The 16,737-nt window shown below is 45.5% G+C and overlaps 1 protein-coding gene across 1 annotated transcript; it reads left to right on the forward strand.

Moving 5' to 3' along the window:
- The first annotated feature begins 302 nt into the window (after positions 1-302).
- Positions 303-14,955, forward strand: TXNDC15 (thioredoxin domain containing 15). The gene is given in 5 exon segments (NM_001163056.1): positions 303-369; positions 5,904-6,391; positions 8,808-8,971; positions 13,106-13,236; positions 14,759-14,955. Coding segments are annotated over 5 exon segments (1,047 nt in total).
- Positions 14,956-16,737: the final 1,782 nt, after the last annotated feature.

The raw sequence follows: 16,737 nt of genomic DNA on the forward strand, positions 1-16,737 counted from the left end.
AAGGAAGTGCTGGGCAGGGGCGCAGGGTGTGCCGCCAGCCGCCAGGCCGCACCAGGGTCAGGCAATTTGGAAAACAGCCGGGAGCCCCACGGCGCAAGCAAGAGCCCAGGAGCCAGAGCCGGCCGCCCGACTCCAAGATGGCGCCCTCGGTGGCTGCCAGCTGCCAAGATGGCGGCGCGGGATCGCGCCCGCGCTCCCGGCCTCTCCTCCCCCAGCCTTCCTCCGCCGGGGAGCGCGACTCGCGCCGCTGTGCGCCTGTTGCCCTTCGGCCTGGGTGTACGGGCCGGGGCCCGCCCCGCACCATGCGGCTCCTAGGCTGGTGGCAGGTTCTGCTGTGGGTGCTGGGGTCTCCTGCCCGCGCCGAGGAGAGTGAGTACAGGCTGGGGCCGTGAGCGGCGGCGCGGGAGGCTGTGCGTGAAATGACCGGCAAGGCGGTCTACCTGGGCGACGCTCTTTCATCTGCGCGAAGGCCCCGATCTGCGCGCCTCGCCTCTTCCTGGCGCCCTCTAGAGCGCCCCTCTCCGCGTTGTCCCGGCCTCTTTCCTCCGGTGGTCCCGGCTCGCGGTCCGGGGTGGGAGGCGCTGGGGCGGGATGCCCCGACCGTGTATTAGCGCTTACTGAGGCGTACCCGCATGTGCTGAGCACTTTATTATTAATGATAATCATAACGAGTAGCCGACCTGTACCGTGTCGCAAAGAGTCGGACACGACTTAGAGAGACTGATCAAGAACCGTGCCCTTAGTAGGAGCCAGGAACTGTGCATAGTACCTTCTATCATTTTCTCCTTTTGTCTTCCCACCAAGATATGTTCTGAGTATCCCTGTTTTACTGGTGAAGATGCTGAGCTCAGAGAGGCTAAATAATCTGCCTACATTTGTGCTTCTGGTAATTGGCAGAGCCTGTATCTCTCACTGCAAAGCCCACGATTCACTTTGCACCCTGCTGGACCACTTTCTTAAGAAGGTCATTCTTGCTCAGGTGCCTGTGTGAGGGATAGATGGGAACAACACAGCAGACACCCCGGGTAACCCGCTGCTTGCCAGATCATGCTCTTAGGCCCTCCTCTGTGGAGGAAGGCAGCCACCTGGAGGCGTGGCTGGGACTTACTCTCATTGTTCTTTCTCCCCACTCCTCACAGCTCTGTTAAAGTCCAGACCCTTTGACCTTGCTTGTTATTCAGAACTTAACCAGGAATACGCGGGCTTCCCAGGTAATGCTAGTGCTAAAGAACCCGCCTGCCGGTGCAGGAGACAGAAGAGATGCAGGTTCGATCCCTGGGTGGGGAAGATCCCCTGGAGGAGGGCATGGCAATCTACCCCAGTATTTTTGCCTGGAGAATCCCATGGACAGAGGAGCCTGGTGGGCTACAGTCCATGGGGTCGCAAAGAGTAGGCCACAACTGAAGCGACTTAGCGCTCATGGATCAGAAGTATGCAGGTCTTTCCTTTTGCAACAATGTCCTGGAAAGAGGCAAGGCAGCCGGCTTGCTGAGTTATGAAAAGTAATGAAAACACTCATTAAATGCCAGGCAGTATCCTTAGCGCTTTTTGAGCATCATTGGTTATTTTTATTCAAAAGAACTTGTTTTCCTATCACAAAAATTGTATAACCATACTGCCAGCAGCAGCAGAGTCTGTACAGTTACATCGATGGTAGAGAGTTCACTGGGTATTTCCAGTGTCCTGAAGGTCATAAAGGAGAAAAAAAGGAAAAGAAAAAGTATTCAAAACAAATCCAAAGTCCATGATGACTTTGGGGAGAGACATCGCACGACAGTTTCTGTCTTCTCTTATTCTGACTCAAAATTCTAACTCTTTGCATCACTCAGACTTCCTTTTGATGTTCTGTAAGGGAAATCTATCTAGTTGTACATGAAGGCGATCAGGAGCACCAGATTCTATTTTGTGCCCTGATTTTTTTCTCTGGAGATTCTTTCAGGATGTTGGCATTCTCCATTTGCTTTAGGGGACCTGGAATGTTGGTTAGGGTCAGAGAGCAGATCTCTACAGAGCTGGTGCATTTGAGAGTGGGGTTGGCTCCCCAGTCTGCCACCTTTTGTTCTCCAGACTTTTAGCCTCTCTGGCTTCATCTCCTGCTCTCATCTTAAGAACAATCCAGTAATCACGTTGAGTTTGACTTCTGATTATGCATGTAGTACACATTTATCAACCCAGGGCTACAGAAAGACTGCCATCCCCACCATCTTGGCAGAACTCCCTGTCCAGGCACCCAACCCCTTCCCTAGGTCATAGTCAAAATAGTGCTTGACCCACTTCTGTCAGGACCTGCCTTGCTTCCCAAACCCTGTACTCTGCTGTATCTAACCTGTCATCTCTCCCTGCTTACCTGTTTTCCCATCAGTTTTATGTCCTTGTGAAGTTGCACAGTCATGTCCGGCTCTCTGCAACCCCATGGACAGTAGCCTACCAGGCTCTGCTGTTCATGGGATTCTCCAGGCAAGAATACTGGAGTGGGCTGCCATTTCCTTCTCCAGGGGATCTTCCCAACCCAGGGATCGAACCTGGGTCTCCTGCATTGCAGACAGACGCTTTACCTTATGTCCTAACAACCAAATCCTGTCCCTTAGCCCCCTACCTGCCCGTAACAACTACCTGCTCTTTCTTTTCCTTTTCAGAGCTAGATTTTCAGAAACAATTGTGTATGTTTATACATTGATAGATTCCACATATAAGAAAGATCATACAGTATTTGTTTTTCTCTGGTTTATTTTACTTAGCATAATGCCCTCAAGGAGGTCCATCCATGTTATTGCAAATGGCAAGATTTCCTTTTTTTTAATGGCTGAACAATGTGATATATATACACACATATAATATCACATTAATATATTATTGATGTGATATTAACATATTCATGTTAGTATGTATGATGTATATATCACATTTTCTTTATCCATTGGTCCATTGATTGCTTTCCTGTCTTGGCTTTTGTAAATAACGCTGCAGTGAACATAGGGGTGGATGTATCTTCTTGAGTGTTTCTGTTTTCTTTGGATCAATACCCAGAAATGGAATTGCTGAATCACATGGTAGCTCTATGTTTTATTTTTTGAGGAAGCTCCATACTGTTTTCCATAGAGGCTGCACCAATTTACATTCCTATTGATAGTGCATAAGGGCTCCCCTTTGCCCACACCCTTGTCAACATTTGTCATTTCTTGTCTTTTTGATAATAGCCAGTCTAATATGTATGAGGTGATATTTCGTTGTGGTTTTGACTTACATTTTGATCTCTCTCTTTTTTTTTTTATATCTTGTGTTCTCTGCATCTACTTTTTAAACATGTAATGCAGTTGTTGCTGTTTTAATAGCCTTGTCTAATAATTCTGACAACCGTGCAAGTTCTTGGTCAGGTTTGATTATTCTCATTATGGATAATGAGGAGAATTTCCCTGCTTCTTTGCATGCCTGGTAATTTTCGACTGGATGCCAGATGTAAATTTTTAGTTTGTTGAGTGCTAGGTATTTTAGTATTCTTATAAATACTCTTGAGCTTTGTTCAGATATCCAGTTATTTGAACACAGTTTGATTCTTACTTTTCAGGTTTGCTAGATGAGAGCAGAGCTGTCTTTACTTTAGGGTTAATTGGACCCTGCTAATCCGCCTGCCAATGCAGGAGATGTGGGTTCGATCCCTGGGTCAGGAAGATCCCCTGAAGGAGGAAATGGCAACCACTCCAGTATGCTTGCCTGGAAAATTCCATGGATAGAGGAACCTGGTAGACTGCAGTCCGTGAAGTTGAAAAGAGTTGGCCACAACTTGACAACTCAGCATGCACGCACCAAAGCAAGTCCCTTTTGTGCACTCTTCGCAGGGCTCTGTGGCTTATGAGGTTTTCCAGTGTAGTGGTGGGGACAGGTCCTATTCCCAGCTCTCTGTGGATATTGGGTAATTGTTGTCTCTAATCCTTTTGAGTGGTTCTTTCCCTGGTTTTGGGTAGTTTACTTACATGCATATGCTGACCAGTACACTCTGGAGGCCCCTCCACAGATGACCGGAGTGCTCTTTCTGCAGCTCTCCCATCTCCAGGGTTCTGTTGTGCAGACTCTGGCTTTCTTAGTCTTTCTGGACCCTCCATCTCAACTGAGTCAAGGCAGGAACTCCCTCAGGCAGTAAGCTGCTGCTGTTTGTTGTAGGGCTCTTCTCGTCTGTTTGCTGTGTTTTCAGTGATCACTGTCCTTCCCTGTCTCAGTCTCCTGAAGCTGTTGTTAAACATATTTGGCTGTTTTGGGGGTTGTTTCAGGAGGGAGAGTAAATCTGGGTTCTGTTTTTCCACTTAGCCTGAAACGAATTCCCGGAGAGTGTTTTTGAATTGCCGAATGAGTCTGCAGACATCTGTGGAAATGTTCTTTGAGACATTATACAAGCGTGCATGCCTTAGGAAGCTCCCAGACCCCTCCCCAGCTTTGAAGCCAGTTGGTCACTCACACTCTGGTAGACAGAGTGTGTGCTCCTTTGCATGCAGGACTCCTTCCACAGCTGCTGGCTCCCCAGCCATATGGTGGACTCGTCCGGGTGCAGCTGCACTCCTTCCTTACCCAGAGTCTGGCGGCTGTTGTTGAGGTCATGAGAGGTGGAGGGCAGGAGCTATTATTACAGAGGTGAGTGGAGCCCCCTGTATGGATGTGTGAGACTGCCTCGGACTCCTCCCTTACCCAGACCTTTGGCTCAAGCCCCATCTCGTGGCTCTAGAGCGAGCGGAAAGCCTCCTCTCCTGGCTGTGCCAGCTCTGCTGGGTGCCTCCTTAAGCACTCCTGTGGGCTGCAGCCCAAGGGCAGCAGGCGGGAAAGCAGAGGCCAGTGGTGGAGGCCCCCCCAGGAGGAGCTGCTGCTAGAGGTAGCGGTGTTCCTCAGGTAGTGTGGCCTGGCAGCCCTCTGAGGTATCTTGCAGGGAGGTAAGGCCCGCTCTGGAGCAGTAGCCGCAAGACTCCGCTCCTGTTGCTTACTGCTTTGTGCCATTGCGCGTCACGCTGAACCTCTTGTACTGCAGGTCAGTCATCTATTAAGCTGACTTGGTAACCTTCATCCCATCCGTGTCTCAGAGCTGATGTAATGGGTGCAAAGATGCTTTGCCACAGTAGAATCTTCTGTATTCATTGCCCAGCTGTGTCTGACTCTTTGCGACCCCATGGACTGAAGCACATGAGGCCTCCCTGTCCCTCACTACCTCCTGGAGTTTGCTGAAGTTCACGTCCATTGCATCTGTGATGCTGTCCAGCCATCTCATCCTCTGACACCCTCTTCTCCTTATGCCCTCAATCTTGCCCAGCATCAGGGACTTTTCCAATGAGTCATCTGTGTGCATCAGATGACCAGAATACTGGAGCTTCAGCTTTAGCATCAGTCCTTCCAGTGAATATTCAGGGTTGATCTCTCTTAAGACTGACTGGTTTGATCTCCTTCCTGTCCAAGGGACTTTCAGGAGTCTTCTCCAGCACCACAATTCAAAGGCATCAATTCTTGGCATTCTGCCTTCTTACGGTCCAACTCTCACACCTGTACATGACCACTGCAGAATCTTCCCATAAAGCCATCATTATTTTCTGGGATAGTCTCATCAAACCAATTAAATTGTTAAAGTGTTTGTACTGTACTTTCCTAATTGGATGTCTGGAGCGGAATGTTTTTGCTTGTGATCCACATGGCAGGCTGCAGGTTTCATGGGAAGCTGTGCGTTTGTCCACTTCTGGGCATTCATTGATCTGGTACCCCCTTGTGATCTTCTTCATGACCTAGAGAATGATGGGTGGCTCTCTGATAGTTTAATGGGAATGTAACTTTTTACTCTGGAGGGGAAATTTTTCATATTTGAGGACTGTGATTCTTTGGAATTCACTTATTTTGAAGTCAGATATGACTGTGAACGTGCTGGCATGTTTTAGTTGCAGAGAAAAGAAGTCACTTATGGTCAGAGGAGCAGCCTGCTTACCCATTCCAGGTGGGGGCTGTGTACATGAGTGAGGAGGTGCCTTCCCCTGACCCAGTGGGCCAGGACCTGTCTGCAGAAGAGACGGAGGCAGTGCTGGGGCTGGATGCTGACGGCAACCACATGGTGATGTTGTCGGTGATTCCTGGGGAAGCCGAGGACAAGCTGAGCCCAGAGTCCAGCAGCGGCACCTGCGGGGCCAGAGGGGAGGAGGACTCGAGGTGCAACCTCCGGGAGAGCCTCTTCTCCCTGGACAGAGCTGGAGTAAGTTTCTCGGAGAGAGAAGAGGAATACTACACTGAGCCCGACGTGGCGGAATCCGACCCCGCCCCAACTGAGGATGCCAATGCCACCGAAAGTCTGAAATCCCCGAAGGTCAACTGTGAGGAGAGAAATGTGACAGGATTAGAAAATTTCACTCTGAAAATTTTGAATATGTCACAGGTAAGAAAAAATTATTCAGTACTTTCCTCCTTTTCTGCACATTGCTTTTATGATTTAATACTCTGTCATCTTTCACACGCAGAGTCATAATCTTCATCATATTGTAAGTGGGGTAGCATTTAGTGGCTGCATTGGTGAAAATTCACTTGACTTTTTGTGATATATGTAGGGAAAGGAGGAGATATAACTAGTGTTGACTATGCTTTTTAGGTGGCCTAAACCTAGTCATCCTTGGGGTAATCTCACCACCAAGACCCATGATAAAAATCCCAGTGGACAGGGAGGTGCTTGGTATCAGAATCATAGCACTTTTCTTCTCAGTGAGGTATTTGTTATGGAGACATAAAAATGAGATATCTGAATTACTAAAATTGTAATGTACCATTGCTTGGACCAGTCATGTCCCTGAGAAGTTTGTTATATTGCTGGAAAGTTTTTTTTTTCCCTCCAGAGAGTATGAACCTAGTGTTTACTCTGGACTGAGAGCCGACACACTTGTCTAGGCCAGCCGTGCTTTCCAGCTAGTTGGATAAATGGTGATTCTAAAGAGAATACCAGGATTCTGACTAATGTTTTCTGTCAGATTGTTAAAGCCAGAGAGCAGACTGAATTCAGGCTGCTTATATAAGAAAAGAATCCTAGCTGTGAGAACTGTGGTTGCTTATTTTATCATTATTTAAGAAATAGTTGCTTATTTGGCTGCGCTGGGCATTGGCTGTGGCACGAGGGGCCTTCAGACTTGGCTGTAGGGTTGTTCGTTGCAGCATATGAAGTCTTAGTTGTGGCATGTGGGATCTAGTTCCCTGACCTGGGACCGAACCTGTGCCCCCTGCACTGGGACTTCAGGGTCTTAGCCCCTGGACCACCAGGGAAGTTCCATGTGATTGCTGATTTTAAATTAGGGTACATACAGTACGTTGAGCTCCCTTCCAAGGCAGGTGTCACACCCTGCCCTCGGTGCCTGGTGAATGCTGGGGCTCAGCTGTGTGAACTGTCGTGTGGCTGTTCCATGTGTACACAGGAGAAAGCACTTTGAGTGGTCAGAGTTAGCGTGGTGGCGGGGATGATCCACCCTCAGACTGAAGTAACGTTTGGCCAAATACATGGAGCTGACTGCTTAGTATAGACTTGGATCTGCTGAGATTATAGTTTGGGCCTGAGACCACAGTGCTTTAATGATTCTGTTTGATTGTGTGAGATGCACAGTTCTAAGGTTGGGACATTAGCTTGTACCCTGTGAGTACTTAGTGTATGAATTGAAGAATTATGAAAAATATTAAAATTGCTCTATAGTAATATTAAGAAAGCTTAGAGGAAGAACCCTCCTCCACTGTTAGTGGGAATGTAAGTTGGTGCAGCCACTCTAGAAAACAGTATGGAGGTTCCTCATCAGATTAAAATTAGCGTTGCCATATGATCCAGCAACCCCACTCCTGGGCATATATTCAGACAGAACCACAACTCAAATAGACATATGCTGGGGCTTCCCTGGCGGTCCACTGGTTAAGACTCTGCTTCCACAGCAGGGGGTGGGTATTTGATCCCTGGTTGGGGAACTAAGGTCCCACTTGCCACACTGCGTGACCAAAAACAAAAGGGGACACGCACCTTTGTGTTTATAGCAGCACTGTTTACAATAGCCAGGATGTGGAAACAACCTAAATGTCCATTGACAGAGGAGCGGATGAAGAAGATGTGGCGTGCGCGCGCGCACACACACACACGAATATTAATCAGTCGTAAAAAGGAGAAAAATAGTGTCATTCGCAGCAACGTGGATGGGACTAGAGATTATCATACTAAGTGAAGGACAAAGACAAATACCATATGATATCACTTAAAAATGGACTCTAAAATGCAACACAAATGAACCTATCTACAAAACAGAAACAGACGCACAGACAGAGAACACACCTGTGGTTGCCAAGGGGAGGCGGTGGGGAGGGAGTGGATTGGGAGTGTGGGATTAATAGATATAGGATGGACAAGCCATTACATATAGGAGGGATAAACAACAAGGTCCTACTGTATAGCACAGGGAGTTATATTCAATATCCTGTGATAAACCATAACGGAAAAGAATATGGAAAAGAATATGTGTATATTTAACTGAATCACTTTGCTGTACAGCAGAAATTAACACAACATTCTAGATGAACTATCCTTTATTAATATGTATATTGAAAAAGGAAAACCTTGGAGGAAAGCTGGTGATGTGGCATTTGATGCTGCTTTTCTGCTGGTCCGTGGATCCATATGGGTCTACCCCAGAAGGTTCTTCGGGTGCTACACTACTGTCCCCGCCCCCACCTCCTCACCCTGGCATCAGTGGTGCTTCCTGCCCTTGAGTATCCTTCCAGCAGAAGTACCCATCCTTTACTGCTGACTTTAACACTTTCTGTTTCTTTTGCCACAGGACCTTATGGATTTTCTCAACCCAAACGGTAGTGACTGCACTCTAGTCCTGTTTTACACCCCTTGGTGCCGATTTTCTGCCAGTCTGGCCCCTCATTTTAATTCTCTGCCCCGCGCGTTTCCAGCTCTTCACTTTCTGGCACTGGATGCATCTCAGCACAGCAGGTATCTTCCCTCAGTGGGGTTTATGTCTCATCCCATTGGACGATGGTTACAGTTACTTGGGGGTCGTAATCAGTTAAGTTAGGAGCAGAGGAGGCCGTCTTGAGCCTGAGCTTTGAGATGGAATTGAGGGAAGGAGAGACAGTGTGAACAGTGAGGATTGGCACATTCCTGAGGGAGACTTTCTGGAGGCTCCTTAAGAACAAAGACAGTTCTTCCTCTGGTGGAATTTAAAGATGACTCTGCCTGATGGCAAGGGAGGGGGCAGAGGATATGTTAGGGTCCTGGCCAGATTGAATTAGCAAAATTAGCATCCTAAGTACGTTCTTCCTGTGTGACTTTCACCTGCAGCGTAGGTCCCCAACCTAACAGCCTAACTCTTGGCACCCCTGTTTTATGTCTGCTAAGGATTTCTTTCTTTTTTATTCTTTCTATTTGTTTTGGTTGCACTGAGTTTTTGTTGCTATGCATGGGCTTTCTCTAGCTGTGGTGAGCCTTCTCTAGCGGTGGTGAGCCTTGTCTAGTTGTGGTGAGCCTGGACTACTTTTCGTTGCCATGTGTGGGCTTCTCATTGCAGTGGTTTCCCTTATTTCAGAGCATTGCCTCAAGGCGCGCGGCTTTAGTAGTTGTGGTACTTGGCTCAGTAGTTGTGGCGCATGGGCTTTATTGCTTCAGTTCAGTTCAGTCGCTCAGTCGTGTCCGACTCTTGTGACCCCATGAATCGCAGCACGCCAGGCCTCCCTGTCCATCACCATCTCCTGGAGTTCACTCAGACTCACGTCCATCGAGTCCGTGATGCCAGCCAGCCATCTCATCCTCTGTCGTCCCCTTCTTCTCCTGCCCCCAATCCCTCCCAGCATCAGAGTCTTTTCCAATGAGTCAACTCTTCGCATGAGGTGGCCAAAGTACTGGAGTTTCAGCTTTAGCATCATTCCTTCCAAAGAAATCCCAGGGCTGATCTCCTTCAGAATGGACTGGTTGGATCTCCTTGCAGTCCAAGGGACTCTCAAGAGTCTTCTCCAACACCACAGTTCAAAAGCATCAATTCTTTGGCACTCAGCCTTCTTCACAGTCCAACTCTCACATCCATACATGACCACAGGAAAAACCATAGCCTTGACTAGACGGACCTTAGTCGGCAAAGTAATGTCTCTGCTTTTGAATATACTATCTAGGTTGGTCATAACTTTTCTTCCAAGGAGTAAGCGTCTTTTAATTTCATGACTGCAGTCACCATCTGCAGTGATTTTGGAGCCCCAAAAAATAAAGTCTGACACTGTTTCCACTGTTTCCCCATCTATTTCCCATGAAGTGATGGGACCGGATGCCATGATCTTCGTTTTCTGAACGTTGAACTTTAAACCAACTTTTTCACTCTCCACTTTCACTCTCATCAAGAGGCTTTGTAGTTCCTCTTCACTTTCTGCCATAAGGGTGGTGTCATCTGCATATCTGAGGTTATTGATATTTCTCCCAGCACTCTTGATTCCGGCTTGTGTTTCTTCCAGTCCAGCGTTTCTCATGATGTACTCTGCACGTAAGTTAAATAAGCAAGGTGACAGTATACAGCCTTGACGTACTCCTTTTCCTATTTGGAACCAGTCTGTTGTCCCATGTCCAGTTCTAACTGTTCCTTCCTGGCCTGCATACAGATTTCTCAAGAGGCAGGTTAGGTGGTCTGGTATTCCCATCTCTTTCAGAATTTTCCACAGTTTATTGTGATCCACACAGTCAAAGGCTTTGGCATAGTCAATAAAGCAGAAATAGATTTTCTGGAACTCTCTTGCTTTTTCCACAATCCAGCAGATGTTGGCAATTTGACTGGCTGTGATATCCTCCTGGACCAGGGATCGAACCTGTGTCCCCTGCATTGGCAGACAGATTCTAATCCTCTGTACCACCAGAGAAGTCCTTTTTTCAAAAAAAAATTCTTTTCTTTCCTTTTCTTTCCTTTTTGCCCTCATTCTTCTTGCTTATATTTATTCTTGAATGCATGTTCTTGGTAGACATTCAATAAATTTGATGAATTGTTTTAGGACTTTGATATACACTTACCTTTGTTTTGTAGTCTTTCACAGTGTTCAGTGGGGTTTTGTTTTTTCTGAATGTTCAGTAAGATAAGCTACAAATAACTTAGTGCAGATGTTAAATATTTTCCCTGTGATTCTGTCTGAGGTAATAAACCATGTCCTCCTCTCCTGCTGTAAGTCAGTTGCTACTTCTTAGGTCACATAGCGGTTGTGTATGAATAAATTTGTGGAGTTTGGAACATAGTCAAGTTGGTGATGAAAATGAGGCCCTGATTTCCAGTGTGGATAATGTTTACCTGAAATTGTTTATGAAGAAAGAAGCTGCCCCACAAATTAGTATTTCCCACAAAGGCTTCAGGGAAAGATCTCAGTGGCCTGGACCAAGGTTACAGACTGATTGGAAGAACATTTGAAGTCACTGTCCAGCTTTGACCGGGCCCTGCACTGGCCCCCTAGTCAGCAGGGCTAGCTCCTAGCACATGCTCAGCACTCTTTGCTTATGGATCTGACACCAGCCTCCACGCTATTCTCAATTCCCTGCAGGCTTTTATCATCCCTTTTGTTGCTTCTTCATCAGAAGGCAATGGCACCCCACTCCAGTATTCTCGCTTGGAAAATCCCATGGACGGAGGAGCCTGGTGGGCTGCAGTCCATGGGGTCACTAAGAGTCAGACACTACTGAGCGACTTCACTTTCTCTTTTCACCTTCATGCATTGGAGAAGGAAATCGCAGCCCACTCCAGTGTTCTTGCCTGGAGAATCCCAGGGACGGGGGAGCCTGGTGGGCTGCCGTCTAAGGGGTCGCACAGAGTCAGACACGACTGAAGCGACTTAGCAGCAGCAGCATCTCTGTGCATCCTTCTCAGTGCCTGGTATGGAGCCTCAGTTATGGAGAATAGGGGATACTCTGTCTTATTGTATTGTGGGACATGTATTTGCCTCATACGTTAATGTTCGGTAAAAGACGACCAGGTACACCAAAAGAATATCTAGCAGGCTTTAATGGCGAAGCGCTACCCGGTGGGGTTCCCGGACCCGAACGGGGCAGGTCGAGGAAGTCCGCGCGCGGCCCGTGTTAGAAGTTTGTGTATGTATGCACCCTGCGAGGGATGGCAGGGTTTGGTGGATGGGGGTTTGGATAGGTTGCCGGCTCGTCGCCGGCTGATAGGTCTTTCTGTGCGACTGGGGCGGGGTGGCTTTAGTGGTGAAGTGTGCTGTCATTGGTCCCTGGGATCTCTCCGTTAGGGACTTCCGCCGGCGGGGGAGAGGAGTGGCGGCTCGTCATGGCAACCTGCGAAGTGTGCTGTCATTGGTCCCCGGGATCTGGGAGGATCCTTCCGTTAGGGACCTTCTCGCCGGCGGGAGGGAGAGGAGGGGCGGCCCATCATGGCCCGCGGGGTCCGACCTTACAGTTAATATTTATGTTACAGCATGTTTGCAAAAGAAAAAAATCCTGATTATCCAGTATTACCATTTTATTAGTGGGGGTAACTGAGGCTTAGAAATGTTAAATAATTTGCCCTAAGGTCACACAGCTGATTCAGTGGCGGAACTGAGGCTTGAACCCAGAGCATTTTGACTTACACCACTGCTCGCTATTGAAACAGCACCGCTCAGGCCATGTTACTTCTGAACTGTCCCGCCTTAATTGTGAGCTTCCTGGTGTGTTTGTTAGATTGTAGATTCCTTTGCACCGACTCACCAACCTAACTGCTTATCCATAAGTTGAATCTTTTATGAGGGATGGAAATGGGCATTCTGGAGATTTGAAGTTTCTTCTGTCAAGTAAATTGACACAGTGTAATTTGTCCATGCATTAGAATTTCCTGGTCTGATCTGTTTTGGCTGTTAAAAACAAAAGTAGTGGAATAATTGTGTCAGGGGCAGCTCCACGTTGTAATAGAAAGCAAGTCAGAGAGCAGAACGGGAATGCCCCCAACCATGATCCATGAGGAAGGCAGTCAGAGACAACCACAGCCTATTTATTTCATTGTCAGAAGCCTCCACAGGTCACGGGAAACTGATCCTTTCTGATGTATTTCCATCCATTCTGAAATCGTAATTGTGTGAGGAAGCCCACTGTTAATTCAGGTTTTCTCTCTTGTAGCCTTTCTACAAGGTTTGGCACCGTGGCTGTTCCGAACATTTTGTTATTTCAAGGGGCTAAACCGATGGCTAGATTTAATCATACAGACCGAACACTGGAAACACTGAAAATCTTCATTTTTAACCAGACAGGTATGTGGAAATAATATGCTGTAGAAGACAACATTTTATTGCTGGAGGAATATGTCTTCTGTGACTTTTGATCAGCTATTACCCTTAAGTGAGGGATTCAAGATTGGCTTTGGAATGTAAAACTTCTTTTCTGATGAAATGTCGTGGTCCTGTTAAATGTGTGTCAATCAGTGGCAAGCTTAAGGTGATTAGGTAATAGTAATATGACTATAGATAGCTTTGAAAAATGTAACAGCTTTATTGAGATAACATTCACATGCCATACACCTATAGATACCTTTTTGTATACATTATTCATTTAAGTGTAATATTTACACAGAAATATGCATCAGTCACTAATGCCTGTGACTAGTGATGAATTTTCACAAAGCGAACACCTTGAGTAACCAGTACTCAGATTCAGAAAGAGAACCTTACCAGCCCCCTTTCTGCACTATCACTCCTGTTCTCCCCAAGGATAAGCACCATCTTCCCGCCTACTATCATAGTATAGCATTCCTTGTTTTTGAGCTTTGTATTAATGCAGACATGCAGTATGGATTCGTACGTGTCTGACTGGTTTTACTCACCATTATGTCTGTGGGAGTCATCTGCATTATTGTGTATGGTTGTGCTTTTTTCATTTTTGTTGTTGTACGGAGTTCTATTTATTAATTCATGTGTAGATGCTATTTTAATTCCTTAATATTTGCTGAAACACAGGCCCTTATTTTTATCCTGTACAAGTCTGAGTACTGAATACTGATAAAATTTCCTTCATTGGAAAAGTTCATTCCTCAAAAGCTTTAAGGCCTCAGTTATGAGCACCCACTTTTTCCTGAAATATATTCATTGGAAGTAAATAAAAATTATAGCATACCTTCCATGTATTCTTAGCTGTATGTAGTTACTTAGATCTAACACAGAAGAACAGAGAGCTGAATTACCTTATGGGAGTAACTACCTACCAGGTATTGAGTTATTCCAAGTCTTGTAAAGGATCCCTACTTGTCGTTTAGATTGATATGGAGAAGGGGAGCCAATTTGTTCAGGGCTCTCACGAAACTTAGAACACAAGTGGAATCTATGTAATCACTTTGGTAATCACTGCTCCCAGTGTTGGTTAGTTGCTCTAACAATTCTTTCAGTAAATTATTTTAAAACATTTTGAATTTAGCATTACTTACCCTGTGACAGCTTTCTGTAGACTGCTGAGAATAGCTTTACTAAGCTGTTGAACTTTGGTCTTAAAAGAGGACAAAAGACACCTCCGACAGTGCACTGACACAGACCCTCCTGGTGAGTTCACTGAAAGTCTAGGGTTTTAGCTTTGAACCACCGAATGGATTCCTGCTCCTTTGATGTGGTGGAGAGAAGGGCAAGTTACAAATTACACTGACAGGCAAGTGAAGCCCATCCCAGGTATGCTAGCTGTGCCGTTTAAGACTACATATCATTTTGCATGCCATGCAGAATACTTAAGAAAAATCTGTAGTGGGAATGTTTTCTATCTCATTTGAAACAAAACTGATTTCTCTTTCAGGTATAGAAGCCAAGAAAAATGTGGTGGTAACTCAAGCTGACCAAATAGGCCCTCTTCCCAGCACTCTGATAAAAAGTGTGGACTGGTTGCTTGTATTTTCCCTATTCTTTTTAATCAGTTTTATTATGTACGCTACCATTCGAACTGAGAGTATTCGGTGGCTGATTCCGGGACAAGAGCAGGAACATGCGGAGTAGTGATAGACTCAAAGGAGAGTTGGGAAGAATTTCAGTCCTTCAGTTCAAAGACTAATGCTGCAGTTTCGTGTATTTTCTCCAGTGAAGTGTTGGCTTACAACTTTAGTCAGATTGAAGGAATCATGTGTTTGCTAAACTGTTGAATGTGTAAAAAAAACTATAAACTGATGTTTTAACTAGTCCTATAATAAGCAAATGCAAACATATTCAGTAGAATTCACCATTCTTGTTTTTACTGCTTGAACATTTTAAGGGACTAATCCAGTTTGACATGTGAAGATGTATTCTGGTGGAGTAATCAACAGAGTGACAGTATGCTTGCTTAGGCAGAAAAAAAGACTTTCAGATTGTAGATATAGAAAACTGTTGATTTCTTGTATACATCTAAGAAAGTTGATTTTCTGTTCATTTGTCTTTTCTCTCCCAGAATCAGTCAGCAGGAAAATGTTCTTCTATGGGAAGAATAATTAGGATCAATAGCTGTGACCTTATAAGTAGCAGCTGATGGGAAAATAAAGAGTTGGATACTATGGTGTTTGTGACCTCTGATTTCACTGAAAGGATCTGAAAAGTGGTTTAAGAAGTTGTTTCTGGGTAAGGCAGATGTTAATAGCATGCATTAACTGACCTAAAATGTTCTTGGCCTTCTGCTAGGTTTAATGAAAGCTGAAAGAAATACAAAGTACTGTTGTTGCCCACAGTTGATTATGGTCTAGTTTAGGACACATGTAGAAAAGAGACAACATGTAATTTACATGAACTTTTCAAAAGGCTGTTTCTGAAAGATCCCTTAAATTCAGACATGACAGCTGACTACATAATAATAAACTACTATTATACTAATCATTTCCAGAGTTTAGATAGAACCTTAGATGAGCCTCCTTCCCATAGTGTAACATTTGATAGGGGTTTACAATGTATGTGTCACGCTATGGACAGCTGTGGCTGGGGTAGTCCCTGGCAGGAGGGGACCGTAGCTCAGAAAAGTACCATTATTATTTCCATTTCACACAGGAGCCTAAACTGCCATATTGAGGTTGAATAACTTAACTAGGTTATATACATAGTATGCTGATGAATCTAGGATTTGAACCTTCATATGTGTATCTGTATTAACAATATTTAAGGAAAAAAAGCCCTCTAATTATTCCATCTCTTATAATACTGTTTGAATATTACTATGTATGCCATGTATTGCTTTAAGTGCTTGACATACACCATTTCCTTTATCCTGTACAGTGGCCCTCTGAGGTTGACTCCACTGGAAAATGAGTAAGTGAGGCCCTAAATAACTTGCTGTTCGTTATATACTTCCAGTGGTGGAACCCAGCTTCGAACTTAAGCATTCTCCAGAGCCTCTATGTGGGCTGGAGCCCTGTCCTGCCTTGATTCTGTGGCCCAGGCAACCATCATATGCATAACACTCCAGTCTTTCTCTTACGTTTCCCATACTTGTAGCCATGATATTGCTTCTTTTTCTCTCTTCTTTTGCTTAACAAAGATAAATATTTCACTGTTTGTAATAGTGTCCCTAACCATGGCTATAATATAGGCCTTTGAATAGATTCAGCATTACTTACCTAACCTGTCCTCTTGATGGATTTATGGTTGTGTATATAATCTTCATTCCTGGAATGTGAAGTCAAGTGGGCCTTAGAAAGCATCACTACAAACAAAGCTAGTGGAGGTGATGGAATTCTAGTTGAGCTATTTCAAATCCTGAAAGGTGATGCTCTGAAAGTGCTGCACTCAATATACCAGCAAATTTGGAAAACTCAGCAG

The sequence above is a fragment of the Ovis aries genome, chromosome 5, assembly GCF_016772045.2.
Source record: "Ovis aries strain OAR_USU_Benz2616 breed Rambouillet chromosome 5, ARS-UI_Ramb_v3.0, whole genome shotgun sequence".
NCBI classification, from domain to species: domain Eukaryota; kingdom Metazoa; phylum Chordata; class Mammalia; order Artiodactyla; family Bovidae; genus Ovis; species Ovis aries.